This window comes from Rhipicephalus sanguineus, chromosome 3 (assembly GCF_013339695.2).
Source record: "Rhipicephalus sanguineus isolate Rsan-2018 chromosome 3, BIME_Rsan_1.4, whole genome shotgun sequence".
NCBI classification, from domain to species: domain Eukaryota; kingdom Metazoa; phylum Arthropoda; class Arachnida; order Ixodida; family Ixodidae; genus Rhipicephalus; species Rhipicephalus sanguineus.
The window spans coordinates 44,777,241-44,805,169 of NC_051178.1; the positions used below are offsets into that span (position 1 = coordinate 44,777,241).

The 27,929-nt window shown below is 45.4% G+C and overlaps 1 protein-coding gene across 2 annotated transcripts in view; it reads right to left on the reverse strand.

Moving 5' to 3' along the window:
* Positions 1 to 3,150: 3,150 nt before the first annotated feature.
* The window catches only part of LOC119386593 (piggyBac transposable element-derived protein 3-like), a 318,613-nt gene continuing 293,834 nt past the window's right edge, over positions 3,151 to 27,929 (reverse strand). The window contains exons 1-2 of one of the 2 annotated variants that reach the window (XM_037653880.2): positions 5,311 to 5,377; positions 3,151 to 4,992 (exon numbers count right to left, since the gene is read on the reverse strand). In XM_037653880.2, the coding sequence (XP_037509808.1) occupies positions 3,223 to 4,992; positions 5,311 to 5,349 (1,809 nt within the window). In that variant the 5' untranslated portion in view covers positions 5,350 to 5,377 and the 3' untranslated portion in view covers positions 3,151 to 3,222. Of the gene's footprint in view, positions 4,993 to 5,310; positions 5,378 to 27,929 lie in introns of those variants that run through there. The other variant, XM_049413194.1, reaches the window with a different exon arrangement.

A 27,929-nucleotide genomic window follows, 5' to 3' on the forward strand; every position in this document is an offset into this window, starting at 1 on the left:
ATAAATGTTGCAAAGGCTTTTTCCTATATTTGACATTGTTTTGAAATTTGTGTTTGAAATAGGAAAGGCGCCAAGGCGCCTCAAACTTAGCAGACTTTTTTTTTATTTCGGCCGTGTTTGCCATTTTTTCACATTTTGTTTCTTTTGAGGACGGCGTAAAAAAGCATGGTTGTAATTCATAGTAATGCGTATTAAAACCAGCAAAAGAATTTTTCGACACATCATTTATAGTTTGCGTTAAATTCGGTCGCGAAATCCGAAAACATTGCAGTGAGCAAAAGCAGGAGGCCCGCGCCGCCACCTTCAAATATTTTTTTTTGGCGCGCTGGGAGCGTTTCTTGGAAATAAAATTTGCGGTTCCGTGGACTTTGAATGTGCCCACATAACATAAAAAAGCCCAGGCAAAGCAAAAATATCGACCGGACAGGCATGTTCGATATCTCGTGGAATCACCCTGATGCACTTGAGAATATCTCCATGGCTTCTGACTGCAGCTTGCCCGCGTCATCGGCGGAGTCTGTTCCGGTGTTTTTTTCCTGGGTCTTCTTATGTCCATCGGATTTTGTTCCCATAATTTCTAAATCACCGTGGTTGTCTGTTGGGATCTTATGGTCCGTTACTGACACTTTCAGTACAATAGCCACGTTGCAATGCGTGGCGATAGCACAAGAGCTTACTGGTCCACGTAGAGTCCAGCCTAGTATGGTCTCGACTGCTTTGAGTCGGTTGTCCAAATTATGTACGTTCCCCATGACACTTAAATGACAAGTACAAGTCACTGCCGATCAAGATGTCGACAGCATTTAGGATTTGACCTTGATCGATGTCGGTGAAGTAGTCAATGAAATCTAGTTGTTCGTGGAATGGATTGGTGGCTGATCTTTGTCATGACGAGAGCTTTGATCCGCAGTGACTTGCAACTACGTACTGAACTCAGAGTGACCAACACGCGCTGGTAGGTCTTCTCATCATGTTGTCCTTCAAGATATCCCTCTGCGAGACTCTCATGATTGAGTGCTCGACAATGTAATTTCCGAGCCAATCGCTTAGTCGCGAAACTGGGCTGACCGCCTTCATCGAATAAAACTCGAAATAGGCATTTACTTTCTGGGCCGGCTGCCCAAGCAACAGCTGTTTGGAGGTATACACGCTGTTTGGCATTGCCAGTTCAGTCACCTCGAGTTGCATTGGTTTTGGTAATGTCTGGGGTCCGGTAGTCAAGGTCATCATCAGAGGGTCGCACATTGTTTCTGCGTGGCGCTGATTGAACTTCGTACATTTAACCTTTCTCCTGCAATCTTTTGCTAAGTAATGTTGCAAGGTACAGCGGAAGCAGCGACCGGCACTTAGTAGTCGATTTTTCTTTTGCTCGAGAGGAATCTGAGAGTCTCACTGCTTTGTATAATGGATAGTCGAGTCGCAGAATAAGCAGGTAATCTCTTGAGGAACTGCTTTTGCGGATGAAGCCAAACATTCCGTGCTTGAACGTTGAGCCACGAAGAGGATGTCACGCTACTGCAAAAACCTTTAACTTGGCCCTTTGACGCGTCCTCTTTTACAGAAACATACGTTACTGTTCGTTCTGGAGTCTCTATTTCTGTTTCAGTAAATAACAGCAAGGACTTAATGCTCGCCTTCTGTTCCTGGCTGTGCTTTTCTTGTTGGCCTGTGCTTCCACCTTGTCCTCTTTTCTCTGTTGACGTTTGATGGTTTTGTTAAAGTCGAGGACTATGCTGTGAGGAAGCGCTGTCAGGAGGATGGTGTACAGCAACAACATTGCGGTATATTTGTCTTCCAATACACCGAGAGTCTTGAGGGCGCACATCTGAGACTGCACCATGTTGTAGAGGTATCAAAGTCCTCGAAGATCGTTGGAAGATTACACGGGTTGCATGTCGATGAATCGCTGCATGTGAGCCTGATTTGTCACGTCAGGCTTGGCAAAGCACTGTTTCAGAATGTCCAAGGCTTCACAATAGCAGCTTGCCGTTGCTGAAAGTCCCGCGATTGCCAGTGCCGCATCGCCGGTCAAAACCGAACGTAGATAGGTGAACCTGTCTACGCTGGATAGTCCATTATTGCTGTGTGTCAGCTGACTGAACTTCTTCTAAAAAGGTGTCCGCAGTGAATCAATGGCTGGCCATCAAATTTTATTAGGTCGATTTTTGTGGGCGTGCGTTGCACGGGTTCGGTTGACATTGTCATTAGTGCACGCTTCTTGTACTCCTGAAGTTCACGTATCCGATACCAGAGTTTCGCGGTCGTGACTGTGGCTCAATCATTGCAATCCACAACCCAGTCAAGCTCTGCCTGAGCTTCCGTGGTTGACAGCAGAGGGACGATGTTGGAGTCAGTTGCTCTCAAGTCGGTGTGAAGATGTTTGAGGTGTTCGTTGAGGATGCAAAGCTCCTCTTCTGTAACGTCTTGAGTGAGCATTGCTTCTATCTGGGTGATAAGGCACGTTAATTGCAGTCTCTCAGCTTTGCGCTTCAGCTTGAGTACTTCCATGTTTCGACTCCGTCTTGAGCAGCTGTAGGTTGGTACGATGAATCCGTAGGTTGGAACGCGATTACCTTGCACCTGTACCTTGGGTCCATCGATGTGGTTCACTGCTCCGATGAGATTCAGCACCACTTGAAAGAAATCAAGCCTCCTGATGTGTAGAAAAAGAGGCCTATTTACAATAAACCACAGCCCGACTCCGTGGGTTGCTGCTGTTGCGCGTGGTTCCGAAGCACGAGGGAGTTCCTCTCTTCTTCATCGATCTTGTTCCAACACACCCCTAACACATACCCATATTAGAGCTGTATGGGGGTGCCCTGTGAGGGTGTTCTAGTGGTTATGGCGCTCAACTGCTGTAGCGCGCGGGATCGAATCCCGGCCGCGGCGGCTGCATTTTCGATGAAAGAGAAAATGTTTGAGGCCTGTGTACTTAATTTAGGTTTATGTTAACCCATTAATTCCCAGTACATGCAACACACTTCCAATGTTCAAAATATTTCTTGGTCGTGTTCTTAGAGTCCCTGGGAGTACTAGTGTTCAATAAAAAAGATGAGGGTATAGTCTGTGAATTAATAATGAGATGTTGCATATGTGCAACACTGGGCAGTAGTGTAAAGTCTGAGGCCAAGCCAAGTTAACAAACTTTTTTATTGGCACCGTCCCTTTTGATGCATTATCAAATCCAAGACAGTACAAAGCTCAAGCACGGCTGTTTGTAGCCTACTGGTGGAAACTAACAAAACAGTTACGATCTTTGTTCAAACATAACATCACCTTACACTTCGAACAAGAAACATATGTGTAGCCCCCTGGGCATGCCTTGCAGCGGTTCCGCCTTTCATTCCATGTGGGCCAGTGCTCTTTGCTGTCTCTTCTCACGTCACGAGGGACATTTAAGCACACTTTCTTGAGTGGCGTGACATTTTGAACTGAAGGGCGCCCTGGTGGTCGCTTGTTGAGCAAGATGAGGCTCGTTGCGAGCTCAGAGAGGAATTCTCTCAAGGGTGTGGGCGGCGATTTGTGCTGCTGGAGGATTCTCTTGTGCATGAACCATGCATTAACAGCAGCCATTTTGAGCGTGTGCCAAAATAAATACATGTACCAGCGTTTTGACCTGATAGAAAAACGATACGAGAAACACATTTTGTCAAGAAGGTCCACGCCACCCATCGATCTGTTGTAGGCAGGAATGATGGCTGGACAATCGACAAAGATGTGCTTTTTTTCCTTGCTGTCCCATCTTTTGACGGAGGTAACAGGGTCGGCACCAATGCAGTTCGAAAGGAGAGTGACAGTGCGGTTGTCGTGCCACTTCACTGCCACCATTGTCTTTTGGTCGCAAGAGGTGACTGAAGTATCACAGGTGCCCCGACCTCGCTTCTTCATCGATTTTTCATCCATTAACTTGCTACAGCTGATTCTGTTTTCACGGACTGTGCCGATATAGGAGATTCCCATTCTTGAAAGTTCCTCTACAAGGTGAGGGCCAGTGAAGAAGTTGTCAGCGACAACTAGATTGTTGTCTCGCTTTGGGAGGCTGGAACACAGCTGGAGCACAACACCAGCTCCCAACCCAAGCTGGTAGCCATCCTGGTTCCCATAAAAACCTTTGTTGCAGCGCTGGTAGACATCAAAATCATAACACAGACCTGATTCTCCCGAACGTGCCCAAAGTTTCAGGCCCCATTTACTCTTCGGTTTATTTGGCATGTACTGACGAATGTAACAGCGCCCACGGAAGGGGATCAAGATTTCGTCCACTGCTGATTTGTTTTCTTGGGGCACAGCAATCATGTTGCTACGCAAGGAAGTGAGCCATGGGCGCACTTTCCAGCACTTGTCTTCTTTGACTTTGTCATTGGCCGCTTCATTATCAAAAAAATGCAGGTGGCGTGTTATCTTTTCAAATCTGTTACGGGACATTACCTGGGCTACTAATTCATATCTACTTCCATTTTCCCAGTAAGCACGAACCCTGTGCATGTTTACGAGTCCCATCCTGAAAAACATGCCCAGCACAGATGTCAGTTCTTCAACAGTGAGGTTTAGGGCGGTTCCGTGCTTCTGAAAGTAGTATCTGTTGCTCTCATCCACAACAGCCTTTAGCATGGATCGAGAAACAAACATGTCGAAGTATTCCTGAGCGCTCAGCGGCTCTGCAGGTGGCAGCGGAAAGTCGTTCTCGAAACTCTCTGCTTCGTTGTCGAAATCTTTCTTCACCCATGTGTACCGCTTTTTCACGTTACGTGACTTCCGATCTCCCGGAGGCATATCTGTCGAGCTTGCAACTCCTACCTCAGCTTCTTCAACCTCGGTTGAGACGGCCTCTTCGTCACTGCTGTCTCCAGACACTTCGTCTTCACTTCTCTCATCAGCGGAAAAATCGCTCTCATTAGTGTCGATAACATCCAGCAGGTTTGCATGAAGAAAACGTTTCGGCCTCTCTTTTGGAACAGAATAGAACATTGAGGTTGAAATGGCAGTAGATCCCTGAAAAATCGTTAAAAGAGCAAAATTAGCAAACAAATATCAAGTACGACACTTTACATGCACGCACGCCACGATATACAGGGCGCGTTTCATGCAGAAAAGCAATGTTGCATATCTGCAACAGCGGAAATTATGGCATTTAGTGCCCAGTGTTGCATATGTGCAACACACCACGTGCAAAAAATATTCTATAGAACAGTGAAAGCGCAAAGCCAACTTTTACGTCCTATACTAGTGTCTAGAGTGTCTGCAACATACATTCAGTGAAAAAAGCAGCGCAGGTTCACTTAACGGCTCATAAAAAAAAGTTTACGATACCTTGTTTGCGGAGCTCGCGGACGGCGTGGGTGCTGCCATTTTCAAAACTCCAGATACGACGACTTTGGCCCCCAAGCGGCTAAAAAAGTAACTGCGTGGAATGAAAAACCCTCAAAGTACGATAGTATGGACAACTTTTACCAATGCATTAGGATACTCGCAATCAGCAGGGCGCGGAACTCAGTGTTGCAGATATGCAACAAGGGGCAATAATGGGTTAAAGAACCCCAGGTGCTCAAAATTTCCGGAGCCCTCCACTATGGCGTCTGTCATAAACATATCATGGTTTTGGGACGTTAAACCCCAGATATTATTATATTAGAGCTGTATGGGCTGCGTATTGTGTGTCCTTGTTTTCCATTTTACCTCTCCACGCAAAGAAGGCAATATTCCTGCGACTTGTTTTTTTTTTTTTGGCTTCACTAATTGTGGGCTAAAAGTGCCTTCATATTGCAATCAGGAATTTCATGCAACAATTATACAACGGTAGCGGAATTTAAGGAGTTGTTTTTCTTTGTTAGACACAACCTCAATAGGAACGAATAGAAAATCAAGCCTTGGAAAGTATATTGGGCCTTATTTGTAGTAATTATGCTATAAATGTCAAGAAATTCGAGTGGACGAAAAGACAACTTACCACCGGCAGGGACCGAATTTTACAAGTGGCGTTTATGCATAATAATAGGCTAGCTGTTATGTTGTTCATGTTGCCATACAACTCAGCAAGCAGCAACTTTGAAACATGCAGTTTGCATGGCTTTATTGTGAAAGTGTAGTGTATGTATACGTTGAACAGTTGAAAAAAAATTGAGTCCTATCCATAGGTCGGCAAACTCACTCGTGAGTCGACTCACTCAGACTAACTCAGACTCAGATTGGGCCGTAAGTCTGAGTGAATCCGGGTGAGTAACAATTTGGTGTGTTTGAGTGCGAGTGAGTCCAGCTGAAGAAAATTTTAGTGTCCGAGTTCGCGCGAGTCCATTTGAGGAAAATATTTGAGAATCTGAGTCCGAGTGAGCCAGTCATGAGCTCCACCTTCCATTGCCGACCTGTTCTTCTATCTACTAATCTTCGGCATTACTGAAAGTCTTATATCGGTGTACATTTATACTCAAGTCTATTTATTTACATATATGTCAACGCACGAGTGCTCATGCGCCACATCAATATTTACTTAGCAAAGACGTCAGTAGGGCGGGGGCGGGTGCCACGACCTCCGCCCGCAAACTCTTTCATAAGAAGTTCTTGATAAAATGTCTCGTGTGAGTCGCTTCATTTATAACAAATGTCTCTACTGGGTTGAAACCACTTATAATACGTATTCGAAGGTACAAGATCAAAAGGGACATAGTGGAGCACCGATTCTGTGTGGTGCTGGCGTTAAAGAGCATTGATCGACAAAACCTAATTTTACACTAACGGACTCATGAGTTGACTCACTCAGACCCCATTGCCCCCTTCCCGTTAACCAGGGACAAATAAAGTAGTGCATTCATTCATTCGCTCAGGCTAAGTTCAAGCCGTGGGTCTGAGTTTTAGTGAGTCTGGCTGAGTGATATATGCTGGTGAGCTTGAGTCCGAGCGAGTCCGGTTGAGAAAAAGTTCGGTGAGTCTGAGTGAGTCCGGTTGAGGAAAATTTTGGTGAGTATGAGTCCGAGTGAGCCCTTAGAGCAAAGTATATTTCTTAAGTTAGTCTGAGTGAGCTTCAATTTTTTGCCGACCTGTGGTCCTATCCTGGGGTGACTGCTGCCACTGGCTTTGTGAGCTATCTGAGCTATTCTCCTGTCTAATCAGTGGCTGTGTGAAGCTGACTTATCATTTTAAGCAACGTCTGTGAATTCAGACAAATGATCTGTTCAAGCAAAATTTGGAGCAGAGCTTTGTCTAACAACATCGTTTGCCAGGTAGTAAAAGAAGCCAGCATGGCAGGAAGGCACGAGGGTACATTTTTAATAAACTTGGAAGTTTCAGTTAAAAATATATATATCCATTCCTTTTGTAGGGGTGACTCATTCCACTGAAAAATTGCACCTTTAACTTCTGGGTGTCTGACAACATGAGAGCTTCGATGCAGAGTTAGTTAAATGAGCATGCATTATGAGGCTCCATTTACCACTACTACAGATTAGGCCTAACAATGCTGGAAGCTGGCAAGCCTTCAAATTTTTGAACTAGTATGGTAGTGTAAAAGCTTTGTACTGAGATGCAAAGGTGCGGTGGTGGTCAGAGGTTGCATTGCTCAGCTGCTGACTCGAAGGTCGCAGGCTTGATCGTGGTTGCGGCGGTCTCATTTTGGTGGAGGCGAAATGTTAGAGGTCTGTGTACTGTGCTATCTATGTCAGTGCACGTTCAAAAACCGCAGGGGCTCGAAACTATATTGGGCCTTCCACTACGAAATGCTTCATAATCATATCGTAGTTTTAGCACGATTATTATGATTAACATTACTTACGTGCAGAGACTTGTTTTACTGCTTGCATTTTTGGGACTTGTGTTCGTAGTAAACATTAGTTTTCTTGTTTCAAACGTCTCAGAATCAAACAGTGCACCTGTACGAGAGCCAACCAGTGACATCAACATCCATGTATCGACGGAGAAGCTGCCCAAAGATCTTCAGGGCGCAATGAGTAGAGCGGCATCTCCTCTTCACCCTAAACATCGAAGGGAACTGGTCCGTTGTGCTGTTGACCAAATGTTAGCTGTGTGCTCTAGGCCAAGAAGAGAACTGATTAAGAGTGTACCTGAAGAAATAGTCAAGGCATCCCCAGCTGCTTTTGAAGTTACGAGTATCAATGGCTCCTTGCTTGGCCATGGCTATGACACATTGTTGCAAGAACTTGAGGCGAGAGTAGAAAATATTCATCGATGCAAGCGAGGAATCCCGTCATCGACTCCTGTGTTGACGCAGAGGAATGCAAAGATGTCGTTAGGCTGCATGAACTGCCCAATGGACAACGAATATCCTGACGACGTCCGAAGAAGAGCCTAACGTCCGCGTCCCAGAACGGCGGTTCACGGGGCGTGCAGCGGACGTCGCGTTTTGGATGTCCAAAAAAGGTCTTCCGACAGACGTCCAAGGATATATAGCACGTGGATGTTTTCAATAATCCAGGCGTGGATATCAAAAGGACGTCGACAGGAGATGGCCGTGCGGACATTTCAAAGCTGTTTGGATGCAAACCGCTACACGCTAGTTCATCTGACAATGCGTGAAACTGATTTTGCAACATATGGAAACCGCCGCTAATTTTTATCTTTCGGAAAATATGTGATTGAGGAAATAATTCACGGATAATTGTGCGAGCATGTATGCATTGCATTCGTGGCATTTCTCGCGATTATTTACGTGCTTAGGAGAAAGGTGAATGGCTGCAGTTTCTTCCCACGAAACACAAAACCTCTAAAAAACGTCTTAGTTTACGAGAAAACCAAAAATATATGCATTTTTTAAATATAGCATTAATTCGCCCCTCAAATGTGCTTGCATACTCTTTATTAGCATTTTCAACAGCTACGGCATACCCAGAGTCTATTTTGCCAAAGAAGTTCATAACGCCTAGTTCGAGACATTTTTCAGACATTTTGTCTGAAAGTACGAGTGCACAACGACTATCTCAATGATTCTTCGAATGTTTTCGCGAGAAGGGCCAATATACAAAAACGGCATGTCAAAAGAGCGGTTACCGTCGGTTTTACTCAAACAAATGACGCAGACAACCATACCCCCAAAATAATTTGTTTCACAACGATGCCTCTAACAGCACGCTCGCACAGCAGCGCTGCTGTGCGAGCGTGCTGTTAGAGTCGCGCGACTGACAACAGTAGTAAAACCGGCAAAACGCAGGCTAGGGTGTCTTGATGCGCGTTTTGTTGCGCGGCGCACACCACGCACACATCGAGGCACACTAACGCAGGCACGCACGCAGCGCACCCGGCGCACCATGCGGCGCACCGTGCAATCAGCTTCGGCGGCACTCATGTTGAAACGTGTCCTTCGCGATCGTGCTGTGCACCGGCGACTGCGGAGACGCCAGAGACGCCGTTGGCGTCGTCGCGTCGTTTTGCGTTGGCAGCAGCTCGGCTGTCATCGTTTCGCATTTTGTGTAGCGTGCCAGCTTTTCTGTACGGTTCACTGGCTGTTATCTGACATGAAGTAACTGTGCTCATGCCATTTGCCGCATATTTTCCATCAGTGATTCGTGAAACAAGCTCTACTGTGTGTTTTCGCCGACGGTCCGTTACAACAATGGCCTGATCTGCTCGCCACCTTCGTTGCAGCTAGCAAGCAGCTATTCGGATAACCTACTTCTTTCGGTAAGTGAAATTAAGTGTGCCTGACTTTTCGTCATTACTGCTAGAACTTTTGACAGTTCTTTGCTGGTGGTTGAATCTTTGTCGAACGCAAAACTATATACGGAGGACGCGCCGTTGCGAATCGTAAGCCAGACTTACTCGCCCTATTCCAGGTCGGTCGTCTTGTTCTTCTGCGGGTTACAGCTCGTGTGTGGGTGGGTGTATGCGTGCGAGCGAGTGTTTGCTTGCTTGCTTGCTTGCTTGCTTGCTTGCTTGCTTGCTTGCTTGCTTGCTTGCTTGCTTACAACCATGCCGGCCTGTCGCTGACAAATAGTGCAACGATTCTACAACAGGTGCCTCGCTTTGTGAGTAGTTATGATTGTCGTTAATAAATACATGACAGCATTTGTGCACATCTCTAATTGGAAATCTGTCTTTAGAATGACTTGATGCTCAATTATTTGTTGTAAATTATACCTAGCTTACTTGCTTCTTCTTGTATGCAGCTTTTCTTCACCGCTGTTTGTACAAGACATGAGGCCCGAGACCACGCCTGCAGCTTGTGTGAAAGCCAGCGCAGTTTCTTTGACGGGACCTGGAGTGCATTCATGCAGAACTTGAATTTATGTTGCTGCTGCGTCAATCAGCTTCACCTTGTGCGGTCACCTTCTGTCGTATTTTGTGCCACATTCGGTGCGCTTTATTCATTAATAAAGCCGCTTTTACAAGATCATTGGATAATTTATTGTTTCTGATAAGCATGATTATTTGTGCGCCATACACTAAACGTCATTTATGAAGTACGTGTTCATCCTTTGCATGTTCAGTTTATTATTTGTTCAGTAGTAAACCGATGTGAATTCTACATGGAAATTGGATATAAGTGGTGTGTAGAAGAAAAGTAAGGACACAAAGAAGCGTTTGTTTGTGTCCTTACTTTTATTGTCTGCGTCTCGATTTTTTAGCTGTATTTACAATGAGCCCATTGGTGCCCCGCTGGATATATAGTGAGGCTTTTGGTCATTATCACGTCCAGAGCTGTACTTTCTGTGGATTTTTGGGCACCTTCAGGATATGATATCCTGAAGGTGCCAAAATACACAGAAAGTCCAGCTCTGCACGTGATAATGACCAAAAGCCTCACTGTGTCCAGCATATGGGCCATTCCACGGACGTTTTCTGGACGTCGGGTAAGATTTTTACTGAATTTGCATACGTCCAAGTACGTCCTAATATCCGGTTTTGACGCCCGGTGGGATTAACTCGGGATGTTCAATTCCTTTGCGCCATATAGTCCTGCGGACGTCCCGTTGAACGTCCCACGGTATTTGTCGTGCATCCGCCGGATGTACGTAATGTCCAGTAAAGTGGTCCGATAGACGTCCTAAAGTTATTGGTTGCCCATTGGGTGGCAGCCGCGGCCAGTTTTACACACTGATCAGCTTGATGAGAAACAACAATTTCTTCAGCGTGAAGCGCGTAAAAGTCCAAAGGACATGGATTTGTCTTTGGCCATATAAAGAGGGGGGGTTCTTTGCACTATGCTACACAAATCAAGAGAGAGTCGCCACTGTTGTTTCACCATCCCTTCTTCTACAAGCACGTTGCACAACTTCTTGGAAAGGATGCCAAGGTATGAACTGCGTGTGACTTTGGATAAACTAGCAAAACGGAGGCAGGGAAGTTCGCTGGTGATAATTTTTTGGCGCTAGAATGCCTGTACGTGTCTGGTTGTTTTGTAAGTACATCGAATAAGCTGCTAGACCTGTGCAGCTGTTAGTGTAGTGCTTCATCAAAAAAGCATGTCTGGCATCAGCTTGGTCTCAATATCCTAAGACATAATGCCTACTTCAAAAAGTTACTGCATGCATTGCTGTTGAGAGCAACGAAAGCAGCCACCTTTTCTTGTATTTGGCGAATTTGTCTGGTCATTAAAGTATCATTTTAGTTCAGCATACGCTTCTGCTTGCACATAAGATGGGGCTTACTTGCACACTTTCAAGTAGTTGTTTAAAGGTCATCAATAGTTGCTGTATATGACATGGTATACTTCATAGGTTGCAGACTGAGATCACATTTTGTGTACTTAATGGAGGAGGACTTATTATTTTTAAGAAAACTCGTTAATCTGACAGGGTTAGTAATCTGCTCTCGTTGGCTTCTTGGCTTCTGTCCAAGGGTTTCCAGAGCCTAGATGCCCTTGTTTTATTGTTGTATTGTGTATATTTAACTTAGACTGTCGCTCGTCACTTCTACACATACTACTGGCTTTTCAAAAGTAATTCTGGCGTTCTGCCTGCTACAGTCTTGATGTATTTGTGATGTGCACTGCAGTGGAAGGTGCTGAATTATTTTGAAAAGTAGGCATTTCTAAACATTCATGGGGATTGAGTTTAAGTACACAGCCATTCTTGCATATCACCCTATACTGATATTTCCAAGTCAAGGAAGGCGGCAAATGTATTGAAGTTTTGAAAGTTAACATGCTAACACAGAGAGTTTACTCGAATGGAAAGTATATGTGCGAGGGCAAGTGCCTGTAGCTCAGAATATAGTTTTGGGTATATTTAATTCACATACTTTTTGTATTTCAGGATGCTTTCCAGGCGTCATTGCAAGGTTACGCCCCACTGCTGTTTAAGCACATGAAAAGTCTAGTAAAGAGGGATGTCATCGAATGGGCCATCGAGACAGAGCGGGATGTGCCAAAGGGCTGCCAGAACGCAAAGGAGGTGGCATTTGTGCCATTGTTGGCTGCGTATTTTGGTGAAAAAGAAGAGGCCCTTGTCAAAGTTTTCGAGGTAGGTTTAAAGTGGAAATAAGTTTTCTGATTTATATAGTGGCAGAAGTGCTAATTAGCACCTCTTAAAAGCAACGCTGATGCATATTCGGTAAGTACAACTCCTTCGTTCCAAGGTAGTGTAAATCTGCCAGCTGCCCAAATTTTTTCAAAATTATAGATTTAAAACAGATTTTATTATTCTGAGAATGCTCTGTTCAATGCTGTGGAACATATGTTCAGTGTAAGCAGTATTTTTAAAAGTGAAATATGGGCTGGAGCGAACTATGCATATTCTTCATGCATTACAGGGCACTTTCTTTCATTAAGTGTATTCAGGCAAGTTTCTAATGCCGCGGAAATTGGCAGCAACATAGCATCTGCAAAAAAAGAAAGAAAGAAAAATGTCGCCGTGATCATAATATTATGGGTTGCCTTTTCAGATAAAGCGTAAACTATTGTTAAGAAAATGCTAATGTATGCCCAATAAATATGTGCTCTGAGTACACTTTAAAGGGATTGGCAAACACTGTTGTGGCACTTTGCACTAGAATTGCAATTACTAGGGTCTGATTATGCTATGTTACTGCATATTGCTGTACATAAGCAGGCTTTTTTGGGGGGCCTATATGTATTGCAAATGTCTGCTGTTGGTGATGGATTGTTTTCCAGGCCAACCTCTCAGCCAGAAGCACGGAAAAGCCCGTCCTTCTAGTGGGTGTCTGTTATTCTTTCTGTGTTGTGTAGACTTTTGTGTTTCATTAATGTCCACTAAGATTTAAAGAATGCTCACACTTACAAATGTGAAACTAATTCAGGCAAAATTAGTTCCCCTCAATAGAGCTTTTCATTATTGCATTGGGCAGTCACAATGGGTTTTTTTTTCAGAATTCACAGCTCCACTCGTTCCCCTGGTTGAGAGGCGTAACGCGTTATGGTAAAATAGAGCACTGGATAATTCGCGCCTCACCACTGACACTGCGCCCAGCCAGTGCTGTTCATTGGCAGAGTCGAGAGATACAGAAAAATGTTAATGAAAAGCTGGAAAATTGTGCTGTAACTGACAAATAACTGTTCTGTATTTGTTTCCACAGCAACATTCATGCAGCTTAAACTTTCATGTGCGGAAAAGCCATTTGTGAGCGATGTTCTTGTTTTATGTAATTTAATATTGAGACATCATTACGTTCCCGAGCTCCATGCCCGCTAGCACTGTAGATTTGTCACTCTATGAAGGTGTTCACAGTGGTGTCTACTAGATGTCGCACTACATATGCTAACACACAGTATTTGAAATAGGCTTTAGATACGCAAGGTGCACTGCATAGGCAGGATCGACCTCATTTATCACGTTGTGATATGGGAAGTGATTTTGCATGTGATGTGCTAACATGCTTCAGTGTATCATGTGACGAAATTTTAACAGAAATAGTGCTGGGGCAGCATGTATTACCAAGGCCATTAAGGCATGGTAACTAGCAAATAAATCAAAAAAAGAATGCTGCTGTGAAAGATGACCAGCAAAGTGCAGATGACTGACTTCTCAGTATGGGCTCACCTCTGCTATGTTCTTGGTGCAATAAGTGTTTACGCTGCATGGCCGGCATGCAGCGTAAAATTGAGAAATCAAACATGCCGCTTCGTAGCTGTGGTCTTTGTCGTTCCCTGTATGTCTGGCCAGCGAACAAAATCTTAGATAGGGTTATGTAAGCCGCTGTTGTTGCAACCAAGAACCTGCGTGTCTGCATGCTTGCACACTGCAGGCATGATGAGCAGCAGATGAAACCGCAGCAGTCAGGGTGGCTGGCACTCCAGCTCCCCGTACTACCCTGCAGCCACTGATGTGGGCACACACAGACTTTTTCAAATTTAACGTTCATTGTGTGGCAGTATTACACAGAGAGATCTCAGTGTGCCTTTTTATAAAACCTAGTTTCACTGGATGCATATTGTCGTATGGCTTTTGTCAGCAGAATATGTTTATTTTCCTGACCTTGTCAAGGTAAGGGAAGGTTATACAAATTACGACGTATATATTATGCTTTACAGCGAATATTTATGAAAAAAACATATTCTTAGTTTGAAATAGTGCATGCTACAGATCGTCCGTTTACAGAGTCATTCTCCTCCTTTTCAGCATGGTACAAGTATAGCAGAAGTGCTTCCTGAGTTGCCACCTACGCCCATCAATGCAGCACTAGGTAAGCTGAGTTTTACTTCACGTTTGTAACTAGTGTGTCAAGGGAAGTGTTTCATGTTGCATTTGCATGGCAGTCTTTCACCCAGCTGCATTCGTACTCATTTCAACAGATTAACCATTGTGGCTGGGTTAAGAATCGGAGAGACTTCAGATAAAATTGGATTGATTGCATTTTTGTTTAATAAATGCACTTAAATGATGGGGTGTCGCCTAAATTTTAAAATAAAGAAGTGATACCGTGTTCCTGCAAGGTGTTGAACTACACAAAAAGTTAAATGTGCAACATGGTGTATCCTTTTGTGTTTTCATCCCACAAAAGTTATAGGGTTGATGCATTCAGTGCGAAAAATTTATGTTGTAAAAGATGCAGTATCGGAATGCTTCGTACTGTGCTGAGAAGGTAATCTGCTCTATTCCCCTTGCTAGTGGCAAAGAATACACTCATCAAACAGGTAATCTTCTTAATTATTGACTTTGTCAATGTTGAAACTCACGTTAATATTCATAGAATGTCTCTTGCTTATGTGTGGGGCTTCTAGAACGTTTTACCTCTGCAGTAGGAGAGACGTATCAGCGTGTGCTGTGTGTGCAGCTATTTATAACGAAAGTTTGCATAGTGTTGCATGGAAACCAATCATTTGCCATACAGGGTTATATTAACCTACAACATATCTTTGGGAAGTAGGGTAAGTGAGTGGTGCATCACGTGTCAGTTGAAAAGTGCGGGTTGGTTCAATGGTAAAAGCTGCGTTTGTGTTCACCACGTCAAGAGCTTCAGATGACGGGCTGAAAGGGAGAAGAAGGGGAGGACAAAGGTTTTCAACAGCAATCATAGTAGGGAACCAAGCTCTATCGCTTGTGAAATACAGAGTAGACAGAATGGTTTATATACTGTACATCCAGCTTATGATGCGACACTGCAGTCAACCATGCAACCTCTGCAGCAGGCCGACCTGCACTGGCACGAGCAGTTTTTGACCATCGCCCTAAATTTTCATGATGTACAAAGACCTTTTGAAATGCGCTTTACGGGAACAAGCTCCACTTTCTTTGCAAGACATCTTGATATGGTCTATATGAATGAGCTTATATCTTAATTCATGTTTATAGGGCGCTGCGGTTAACACTTGTCATGTCGCTGCCAACCATCTGACAAAGGATCAAAACGGTGGGTAGAATATTCTCTCACCATTACCCTTTAAATATTGCGAAACTTGTATTTTGAAATGAATGCTGAAATGGATTTTGAAATGGATGCTGCATCTTGAGTTTCGCAATGAGATTCTTACTGTTTCATTTTTTTTCGCAGGAACTATCTTTTCAGACAAATGTTACGTGGCCTGTCAGCAGGAACTGTTTTGCGAAGCATCCAATTTCACCGAGGCAGTCTGCGTAATGTTCCTGACTTAATATGCTTTCAACATGATGTACCCGAACAATGCTGCGACGACACTGGAATTCTTGCAAAGGTCAGTTATTTTCAATTTTTTTCTCTTGGTGGTCATTCGAACTGGTATGTTGCCATCATTCTCACATTTTAAGTGCCACCTTAAATTGTGCGTGGCATTCAGTACTGCTGTACACATATTCCTAACACGTCTACTGGCAACCAGTCAAAGTGTTTCCGAATTTTAGTGTAAGTTACGGCTTGCCAGAGTCCGAAATCGTTAATCCCTTGTACATAGAAAAAAAGCATTGGCCAGCTCTGTGGGCTCATAATGGTGCGATTAGCACATTGGAATTTGGCATCACACACGAGGTCCGCTCACTTTGTGAATGTCTACTCAGTTAATTGAGGTTAAACAAGCACTGCACTGTGAGCTCCTGTTATGAAGGAAAATTTGTTATGACCTAACGTGTACAGTCTGCTCCACTTTTAAGGCAACAGTCGGCTGCACACAACATATCTAATCTTCATATCTGTACCAGTAAAATCACTGATACATTTAATTGTACATAAGTTTACAAATAAAAGAACCCATCTTGAGGTCCTTGCACCTTAGCTCATTGGTGATTGATAGCAGAAACCAAATGATGTGTTCCTTTTAACATTGGACGTGAGTAAACAGGCTACGGGCTATCGCAAACAAGACTGGAACACGTGCTGTAGGTATTCTGTGTAGCAGAGGTGCAAGATGAGCATGTTGACAGCTCGAGAGCAGAGAGAAGACAGGCATTTATGAACAAGTATAAAGGGGTGTGGAGAGTGAGAAAAAGCACTTGTGTGAGAGGCCGCTGCCATTACATAGAGAGTGAGAAGGAACTTAGGTGTGAAAAAATAGCATCTTAAATTGTGGCCATAGTGCTAGTGCGGGATCACCAGTGAGACATCCCTTGCCACCAGGCACAGGAATGGCTGAGTAAAACAGGTGGTCTGTGGCTACATGCGTATTGATTGTTGCAAACTGTCCACGAAAGTGAAGTGACTGTATGATTGAAGCAGCGCTAAAGACGAAGACGAAAGGAACACGGAGTGCACAGGACGTGTTCCTTTCGTCTTCGTTTTTAGCACTGCTTCAATCATGTATGCAGCCCAACTTTCCATTCTACGGAAGTGACTGTACTCTCCCTGTAATTTACCATATAGCACTGCCATACCTAAATGTTGGGAAAACTGCCTACTGTGAAATTCTGTGCAAGTGCCTCCTCCAATTTCTCAGCTAATTTTGAGTTTCCACACTGTTCCAGGAAAGCGCTCCGCACCCCCATCATGCACCGCGTCCATGCAACACTGGCTTGCTTCAATCCAATCCAATCCCGCTTAGCAGCCCAACTTCCAGTTTTCTAAGCAGGCGCTTAGAAATCTGGAAATTGGCATGCTAAGCGCCTGCACCTGAAATTTGTCGTCAAACTGATTTTTTCCACACATAATGATTGACACCGAACTGAGCGCATGACACCCATGACGAATTTTAAGTTCCAGCTAGGAAAACCATGGCTTTCGAGATGGTATTCACAATTCAAAACTGGTACCTCTGATGCGCATATTTGGCATAAGTATGGCTTTCAGTATTTGTGTCCAGTGCCCAAAGCTGTTGCATTGACGTGGGCTCATCTTCAGAGGTTCTTTAATGACATACTTCGCATGGTCTGGTCGTGTTTCCTTTTGGTTTATTGTATTTGTGAACCTGACTCAGGAGCGTAGCCAGGGGGGGAGGTTCGGAGGGTTCACACCACCCAAAAATTTTACAATTTTGCATGCGTGTTTATACATGCGCACATACAAATGCATGCACGAACATACGTAAACTATGGTGGACCCCCCCCCCCCAAAAAAAAAAAAAATTCTGGCTACGCCCCTGACCTGATTCTAATGCATCTTGCCAAGAACAAGAGCCAAAAGACTTCTGAAGAAGTCCATGTGCACTTTTCTTTTCTTTTTTATCTGGAGCGACAATTTGTCGCCACCATCCTAAATTTGGTGCCATTCTTGAAAGCCCCCCTGCCTTCCGCTTTTCTGGTTTTTTCGAGTTTTAGATGGGGGGAGAGGGGACGCTTCCTTGGAATTTTAGGTTACTTTAAGGCGTCACTTTTTGCATTTCCTGATGCAGACGGAATTTACTAAATGCTTTACAAATATTGTGTCATTACATTATGTGCACAGCCTAATAGTCGGCTGCTGTTATCTATGCACAGGCAAGAAGCAACATAAACAAAATTGCACATAACATTTATGTATCTTGACTTTGGTGTGCATGAACTTCAAGTGGTCATATTATTTCAGAATCCTACAACAGCCATCATATCCCATGTGCACATTAGAAGCGAAAAACCACATCACTTTTTTTAAAATGTATTCAATGCTGTGCATAGCTGCTTTGTTGCCCTGTACTATAGTTCGTAAGCCACTGGACACAACCAACAATGCTTTTGAATTTCTCTTAAGCTGGTTGCATTGTAAGATGCAGCAGTCGCTGCAAATCTATTGTGAACCACTTGTGCACGTGTCTGCTCAGGCCAGCATCACTTGGGAAAGTGAATATTTTTGATATAGTGGTAGTATTAATACTATCTCAGCTAACTGCCTCCTAAATTGGTATTATACACTCTTGCACTATCAATGCATTGCGAGTCCTTTCGTGAGGTAAAGATGCACTTTTCATTTTACAGGCAGCTGTTCCTCATGAATCCACCAACGGTACAAAGCGGGAAGGGGGAAAGTGGTCAAGGACATTGGTTAATTCAAGAATTATGAAGCTGAACCGTGTACTTCGAGCAACCGCCTCGCCCGAGCAGCTGTACTCTCACCAGGTGCGTTTTGTCGGTCATGAAATGTCATCTAATAGCTTATTCTCATGTGGCACCATTTTTCGTGTGAAGTGCTGCATTTCCGCGGCATATCATGAGAGTAAGCCAATCAGCATTATCAGTATGGTTGGTTGTTTTCGGGTTTTACAGTTGAACCTCTTTATTAGAGACCCTGATGTAAAAGACAATTGGATATCAAAGACACCAGTGTGCCTGCATCGAAAAAAGGTTTCATCAGAAAATGGGAACAAGGTACCCTGCCTAAAAAGACATTTTATTTACCATATTTTCTAATGTATATCTCACATATATTGTACCAAAATTCGGGCTGCGGGTTATGCACCAATTTTGGTGCGTGAGTTTGCTTCCTGTCAATATGCTGGGAGTCCCCAACTCCCCCCTTTTCTTTCTTTCGTGGTTCGCATTGGAGGTGTCGGTTACATGCAAAAAAATGCAGTTACTAACAGCTGCCCCTCAGTGCGTGGCTCTTATAAAAGAGTTTAGCTGTATATTTATTTCAAATTTAGGGACATAAATCTGGTGGTCTTTCTCCAGCTAATAATCAGGAACAAATTATTGCATTTGTAAAATCATTCTGAAATGCGGGTTTTTTAGGTGTAATTTTATAAATGTTCTGCGAAATAAATTTATTTGCAAACTAAAAATAATGACAACAAAGAGCCTTGGTAACTTCTACGAAAAGAAACCTTTTATTCACGTAAGGCGAAAAGAGACCTTTCATCTACCAAACTTTCTAATTTAGAACTCGCACAAGTTGTACGAAAATTCGGGGTGTAGTTATGCACCAATTTTGGTGCGCGAGTTTGAGGCGTCAACAAGTGCGGACACTAGGTTCTTGCTATAATTCTTGCTTCTGTACTTGCCTAGTGTGATTGTTCTAACACTTTTTTCTTTTTAAATGCGAAGCATTTCTTAGCGAAACCTTTGCCACTTTGAACGTTTCTATCTATCTATCTATCTATCTATCTATCTATCTATCTATCTATCTATCTATCTATCTATCTATCTATCTATCTATCTATCTATCTATCTATCTATCCGCCTACGTCTGGGTGCTCTCATTATCACCACCTTAACTTGGTGTGGACCGAAATTGGCCTGGGAGGGTAAGAGGACTTGACGAATATGATTGCGGAGCCATAACATGAATAACGTGAAAATCCTGTCGCGTGCGTCGTCAAACCCTTTCCTCCAGACACGTGTGGCACATACCCGTTTAACACGGGCCGCGGTGTACGGGTATGCGCCACAGGTGATTGACACTTTATTCGCAATGCCCACGAACTATAGGTGGCGCGCCGTGCTTTTCAAGATGGCGCCAGGAGGAGGGTCAACCCCTTTGTTAGCATAGGAACAGATAGGACGTGCGGACGTACAGCCCGTGCCACTTTCACCGGATGAAGTCATGAGCTGCGCTGAATCGGATATGAGACTAAAATACTTTCCCAAACAATGGAAAGTGCTAAGTGCTCGCCGCCTAATTATTTGCTGCGGTGTGAAAGCTTATATTTCAGCTCCGTTACCGAGCATAACGATGCTTTGCGAAATCCTGTGCGTGCTACATAAAACTGCATGAACTAAAATTGACGTACGAGCTGAACGGCACTTCAAGGTAGTACGTACCGAAGCCTGCCTGACGGATTTGCCGCAGTAGTAGGCCGCCAGCGAGTAGCGCCATCGCTGCTGCACGGGACCGCACGTTTAACGCGGTGATGGTTTGCAAGTATAATACGCCGTCGTCATTACTTGCGCAGTCGGGAACGCGGAGTTACGTCTTCAACGGAACACGAGCATTTAACATCCCATTCAGCAGCGCTTGTGTCACAGCCATGCTGAGACCCTAGCCGTGTGCAATTCACTTCACTAGCATGTTGCAGGCTCGATCAGCACGATCGAAACATGAATATCGAAAAGAATGGACACGTATCCTTTTCGCAACATCGAAGAAGTTCGCCGAGAGGCGCGGATTGTGGCCGTGACAGCACGTTCTATCGCTCTAACCATTTCGCTTCGCTGGTCGAGCTCGAGCACACGAGTTGGCGATGAGGCGCTCGATAATATCCACAATAATTGTGATACATGCAATGCACAAGAGGAACTATGCTTTTATTCTGATCTCGCTCAAGGATATTATACATTAAATACAATCAAAGTGACTTACGAGCGTGAAAGAACATTAACGCACGAAGGGGACGTGAAGTGCAACTCGCTCCTCGTGAGCTAGCAGCTGATCGTTCATCGTCGCTGTCACTCTCGACGCTTTCACAGTCTTCTACGTGCAGTGAAAAATCCTCGTCGTCACGATGGTTTCTCTCAACATCACTGCTGAAAGCAATCTGAATAGTTTCCTCCGCCGAACGACTTCGAGCACTTCGCGTCACCACGTTTACAATTAGAGACGTCTGCTCTCATTTCGAACATTTTGCTCTCAGACCGGTCAACGAGAAAATCGCTTGCACTATGCTGCCACCTATCAACAAACGTACAAAAACAAGCGGTGCAGCGCTGGCTATGAAACCAACACACTGGCAAAAGAAGGCGTGGAAAGCGTTCGCTCCACGAAACGCATGGAGCAGACGCGTCCTCGAATGACAGAAACGTCGCTCGCACGATTAGCATCAGCGCTTTGCTGACAAAGGATAGAGGCCCTATTTTAATGTGTCCACAACTCGAGATCGCTCAGTTTTACAAGAGCACATCGCGAACCCGCGGCACCTACCGCGCACAGTGTTATGGGATTCGTGCACTACAAGAAACACTGACCAATACTATATGCAAGTAAAACAGGGTTAGCTTCAACTGAATATGTCAGACGATAACATTTAACTAACCTACGTGGCCACAGAAAGCCTCGCGAAGCTGAGAGTATGCGTACGCTGTGGGATAGCATTGAAAGCGCGAGTTGCCACGTATTTTCACGAAAACTTCGCGTCTCGCAAGAACGAATCAGATTTCTCTATGTCTTGATACTATGTGTAACAAGAGTACTATGATACTCTTGTTACACTTGCCTATGTAACAAGAGTGTCATACCCTTGTTACACAGGCAAGTAAACCGCAGTTACGACCAACCACGGTTAATCGCGTTGAACCACGGTTAGCGTCAACCACGGTTCGCCGATGTTACACGGCGCACAAGCGTCCTCGGTTAAAGCGGACTTGCCTTGGCGTGAATGGCTCTGCGTGTGGCGGCAGTCCGGCGTTCATCTCGGCTGGTATTGCCGCGTCCACTTTCGCATTCCTTGAGGTGTTCTGTAGATGACGCAAATTGGTTTCCCAAAGCCTAATCAGGCCTTCTGTGGTTCGTGCAGTCCAATTCGTTCTTCACGAACGCTCGCCGGCGTGCACACGTCCTCCACGGAGGCCGTCATTTTCTCGGTTAACTGCCAAACCAAGGTCGCCAAGCTCGGTTTGGCACAACCGCGGTTAGCGGCATAACCGCGGTTACATTAACCGAGGTTTAGGCTGTCTGTCAAGGGCATTACGCGTTGCAGGTGCTAATCGCGGAGGCCACAGTAATGACGAATTACTGTACTTTACTGCTCCCAGAGGGCAACACCACCCCGCCGACCGGGACAGTGGTAGATATAAAAGGCGCGTTTGCAAAGCTCCGGAGTCTGTGACCGTGGCGCAGTGGATAGCGTGCCCGGCATCTGTCGTTGCGGATCCGAGCGGTCGTGGGTTCGATGCCCCTTGATGGAACTTTTATTCTTTGCCATCTGATTCTGTATATTTTTTCGACGTCATTTCCGCGACGGAAATACGTCAATAAAGTCTTGGTGGACCCCGGCATAAAACACTTTCGTGTTAAAGCATGAAGGCCGACAGGACGCGAAGCTCATACTTAGGCTTAGCGACAAGACGCGAAGCTCGCCTAGCTTTATGAAGCATTGTCGAGGACAAATTTGTTTCGGTGAAAACGGTGTTGTTGGCGGAATAGCTCGATGGGAAGATAAATCTGCTTTACAGAGAGCTGCTGAAGACTGGCCTCGCTGCTGTCGCGCGTGGGGACCCGCATACGAAGGGAGGATACAGTGATGCGCCGACATCGGCAGTCTTTTTCTGTTGCGGATAATAGGCCCCGACAGTGCAAATTGCACTGCTGCACATTATGTTTCCTTCTCTTGGTTCGCATCTTGATCTTGAAATCGGTGTTCAAACACGGGTCGTGTTCTGAGACAACCGCGTTCGGCGACAGCGCCACTTTGCCTGCCGTAGAATCCTGCGTGTACAGTGATTAAAGCGACAACTTACCCGCTACTCTCCAACCTGCCTACCAGTGCGCATTAAAAGCGATACATATCTCAAAAGTGATCGTCTTAGAATACGAGCCCAGATATAAACTGAACTAAGCGGCAGTAGAGCTGAAGTCAACTGCGAGGACAGCCGTACGACTCGAGCAGAGGAAAAGTGTACTTGTTGCCAGCCTGTTAGTCCGCAAAAGCTGCGGCGTTCCGCCGCCAAAATCCCGATGCGAAAAACAGATTGGGATCTGATCCGCGAGCCACGCGGACGAGGCGCGAATAAGGAGAATCGCTGATGTGAGGCGACATGACGCGCCGTCCGCCCCTCCAAATCCGCATTCGGTCTCTCGTCTGAATGCACCTGTAGAGGGAACAGAATGTCGCGGATCGAATTCGCGAATACGCTGACCCGAAGGTCGCGGGTTCGAATATGAGCCGCGGCGGCCGCACTTCGATGGAAGTGAAATGATAGAGGCCTGTGTGCTTAGATTTAGGCATTTAGGCGCTCTTTGAGGAATCCCATGTGGTTGGTCGACATTTCCGTAGCCTTCCACTACGGCGTCTCTGATAATCAAATCGTGGTATTGGGGCGTAAAACTCAAACAATTACTCATTTGTTTAAACATGTTCCAATTGGCACCAGCGAGGAATCTCCTACGATCGAAGTGTCTAAGTGCCGCACTTCTGTCACCATGAAATGAGCAAGAAAAGAAACTAAATGTGTGTTCGATGCATTTCGGAGCATACGCATATGAAACCTTTCGTAACGTAAGGAAGCCGTGTAGCGCCCCCTTCAAGCACTGCTTTCCTACAACGCTGTCCCGTCGGTCTTGTCAGCACGATTCATCCCTATGTAAGGGAATCTGAAGAAAAAAGTGATTTTAAGGTTTCGAAAAAGCTCAATTGTAATAATAGAAATGGCTACGTATCATTCGCGTGGCTGCTTTTGTTAAGCGTGTATGTACGTGCCTCGCAGTCAAGTGAGTCCCCGGCACCTTCCGTACGACCCGTCGGTGGGAACGATCATTGGTCCGAGGTGGATCACATAAGTGAAGGCTGTGCGCACACATTTCACGGTAAACAGGGGTCTATCGTGTCGCATTTCAGGGCGCGACCCACCTGCACCGTAAATAGAGGCTAACCGAAGGGTGCCACAGCAAAGAAAGGCACACACATAGAGGGCCTACGCCGGCACTGACGTGTGGAATGCACGCAGCTTCCTGACACTGCACAGCAATGCCGGAGTATCAAGGGCTTCTCTGAAGTTAGTCAATCCGCGAAAAACATCGGAATACAATGCAAACAGCAGCGGCCAGCAAAGTATATAAAACAGCACAACAGCGAGTATTCTAGATGGGAAAAACAGCGCAAAGGAGACGTAACACAAGCGAAGGAATACAAAGGACAGCGCTCGTCCTGTGTATTCCTTCGCTTGTGTTACGTCTCCGTCGCGCTGTTTTTCCCATTTACAAATGTGTGGCCAACTAGCCCAACGAACGTATAGCTTGCGTTTCCGGCGCTGGCGCAATGTTTGCAGGGAACGGAAAGCGTAGCGCCGGCTGTATAGGCTTCCAAAGCAACGTCGACGGGCGCCACCGCTCTTATCGCAACTGGGGGCACGCACGGCCACAACACTGCCGCCCCTGCTTCCGCGCACGCGCAGAGCTCTCGGATTGCATCTGTGCAGCGTCACAATGTAACTCTAGCAGTGCTCCTGGCCAAATGAGGAGCGCATGCGCGCACGTGTCCTTGCCGCCGCCGCCGCCGCCGCTGGCAAATCTGGCGAGAAACCGTCTTCGCGGGCAACGTCTGCCTCCAGTAACGCATAGCTCAGCCGCGCGAACGTCGCGCCCAAACTTGAGCTTGGGTTCCCTATAGGTGGGTTTCGTCTTATTCCACAGGCTGCTTCATAACAACATCACCCTCCCGTTCGTCGCACTTGATCTCTTGCGGAATAAAAATTCAACAAGATTTGCTCCTAATAAAAATTTGTTTTTACCTACGCTTTACATTTTTACGGCAAAAAAAGAAAGGCGTTCACTGCAGTTTCACTTTGGAATGATTTACCTTGAGCAATGGAATCTTCTGCTTCCTGTGCAGCGTTTAAAAATAGCCTTAGGCATCACTACCTACATTAACTGTACCCCTACCCTGGCTGTTTTACCAGGGACTGTTTGTTTTTATAACTTGTAACTTGGCTTTATTTTGCTGTTCTTTCACGTGTTTGACTGATCTGACCTTAAATGTTTGTGCGCCACGGTGGATCAGTGGCTACGGTGCTCGTCTACTTACTCGAAGGTCGTGGGTTCGATTACGGCCGCGGCGGTGGTATTTCGATGGAGGCGAAATGGTACAGGTCCGTGTACTGCGCGATGTGAGTGCACGTTAAAGAACACCAGATGGCAAATTTACGGAGCCCCGCACTACGGCTGCCCTCGTCATCATATCGTGGTTTTCGGTCGTAAAACCCAGCATAGTATTAAAAACTGAAATATTTAATAATATATCTAATAGATGTTTGATTTTACCGATAATTGCGTTTATTACCATCAGTTATTACCATCAACGTTCATATAACTAACCGACGGTCCCTCTAAAGTGCTTTTACTTTAAGAGTCTCGCCTGTATATAGTGATCTTGTAACAACTTTTTTTGTAAGCGATAAATCTGAATATGAGGAATGCTACGTCAAACGTCCTCTGGAGGTGCGGGGTTTGAATTGTGCTAATGATATTGGGGACCACTAAAACTTGATTTTCTTTTCAGCTAAGCATTTCCTTGACACAGAACAACCACAACGAGGTTTATGGAGTGGTATTTTAAATATATTCCGACTTCATATTTGTCTTTAGTGTCCCTCTGAGGCTGTGCACCCTTGTTCAATCCCACGCCGCCGCACACGTCGCGTAGTTTTCTTCTTTTTTTGTCTCAGCAAGTGCGCCATTGACAGCAACAGTATTCACGCACACGGGATGTTTTATCTAAACCCCGCTGAGGAAAAAGCAGCACTTGAGTCAATCGTTGTCAATACACACGATCTTTTTTTTGCCTATCAGTCGTTTGCACAACCAACGTAATATTAGGTCCTAAATGTGTGCCCTGTGACATTTCTGATACATTGAACAGGGCTCGGCCCCTTTTGAGACATTAGGAAACTAGCCGTCAGTAGTATTGATTAAACGGTGAGTTTAATTCGTATTGATTGGAATATCGCTAGAACTGTGAGTCAGAAAAATTGCCCGGAATTCTGACTGCGAAAACGCTTCGGCTACTCGAGTAGACAGGCTGCGCGAGTCGAAGGGAGGAATGACACTATATCTTAGTTACGGCAGCGCCTTGCCATCATGCTTCCGCGTATCGCGTCACCGTTTCGATAGTCGTAAACGCATCGGCCGTCCGAGCACGCCGCGCTGCTCAGCAGGGATGAAGGCCATAATCCCTTCTTTATAGCGCTTTTGCTGATCCCCATTAGAATGACCGTGCAGTATACGAACGCGTTCAGTGATGCGAGTAACAAGTGAGCCTCCAGACTGGGACCCGCGAACGTTTGCGCTATCCACAGTAAAACCTCGGTGATGCGAATCTCGCGGGGTTGCCAAAAATATTCGTATCATCCGAAATTCGTATCACCAGAAAACATGAAAAAATAGTATGCGAGAAAAGAAAGTTGGCATGCGTTTTGATTTAGTGTTTCTCAGGGTCCCAGCAACGTCATTAACAGCTCTGAATGATTCCCAGTAAAGTTTATAGACGTCAACTATCATACTTGTATACTCGTAATCATACTTGCACCAGGTGTGTTGTGCCCCGTGACCGCTTGCATGACACCAGAGTACTGCGGCGAAAGTGATTTAAGAAGCGCTTTGCACACGATAGATATAGGCCAAGATCCTTCGCCAAGACCATCCGCTTCGTCTCTTGGGGTCTTCGTCCACCTTTAATGGGACTTCATGACGGACCCGCAGCCCAAGTTTTAGTCTCGTTTTATGATACGTCTGACTGCGGGGACGTGGCTTGCATCGACGTGGCAGGCACGTGTTAACACACTACAAGGACGCTGCTGCATCGAGCACAAGAGCACGCGTCAACACGCCGAAAAAAAAGCGCGACGTCAATGTCATCGGTAATATAAACGCGAAGGCGCATGAAGGCCTCCAAGGTTCGCGCGCACTATCTCGGAGGCAACGACGCACCGTTGATGGTCCCGTAGCGCGCATGCCCGCGCCCGCGCGTGACTGCCGCGTCTTCCGCGACAGCTCGGGCAGCACCTGTTCGTACCTGTACGCTAGCGTACGTTTGTATCAAACGTCAGGGGTGCAAATCGGTTCGCAACAACCGTACTTCAATACAGTGCAGGCTAATGGGCCTTGGCCGGAACCATAGAAAAATTCGTATCACCCCGAAATTCGTACCAGACGTGATAGTATCACCGAGGTTTTACTGTAGTACACTATAGTTTGCACTGCAGCAGCAAGCGTGGACCAGTTGTCCATCTTGATGATGACAATCTCCCCGGAACGTGAGCTAGCGCGGTCGCCAATTGCTTGCTGTAAATAGCAAGTACAGGCCAAGAGTTGCAACCATAAAATTTTGCTGGTAAAACCACGTGTTATCCGCTGCAGCCTCGAATTTTCGTTGAATGCTCGTACGACTCCGTATGTACTACTGGAAACACATTTAAAATATCACGGACAGAATTCTCACCGGTATGACCAACAGTTAAGTCATGTTAAAGTTGAGATACAGGCCTTGGGATTACGACATGAAACTGAATAACTCGAGTTTTACAGAACACGTCCAACTTCTCGTCAGAAGTTATAGGGCACGTCGTGTT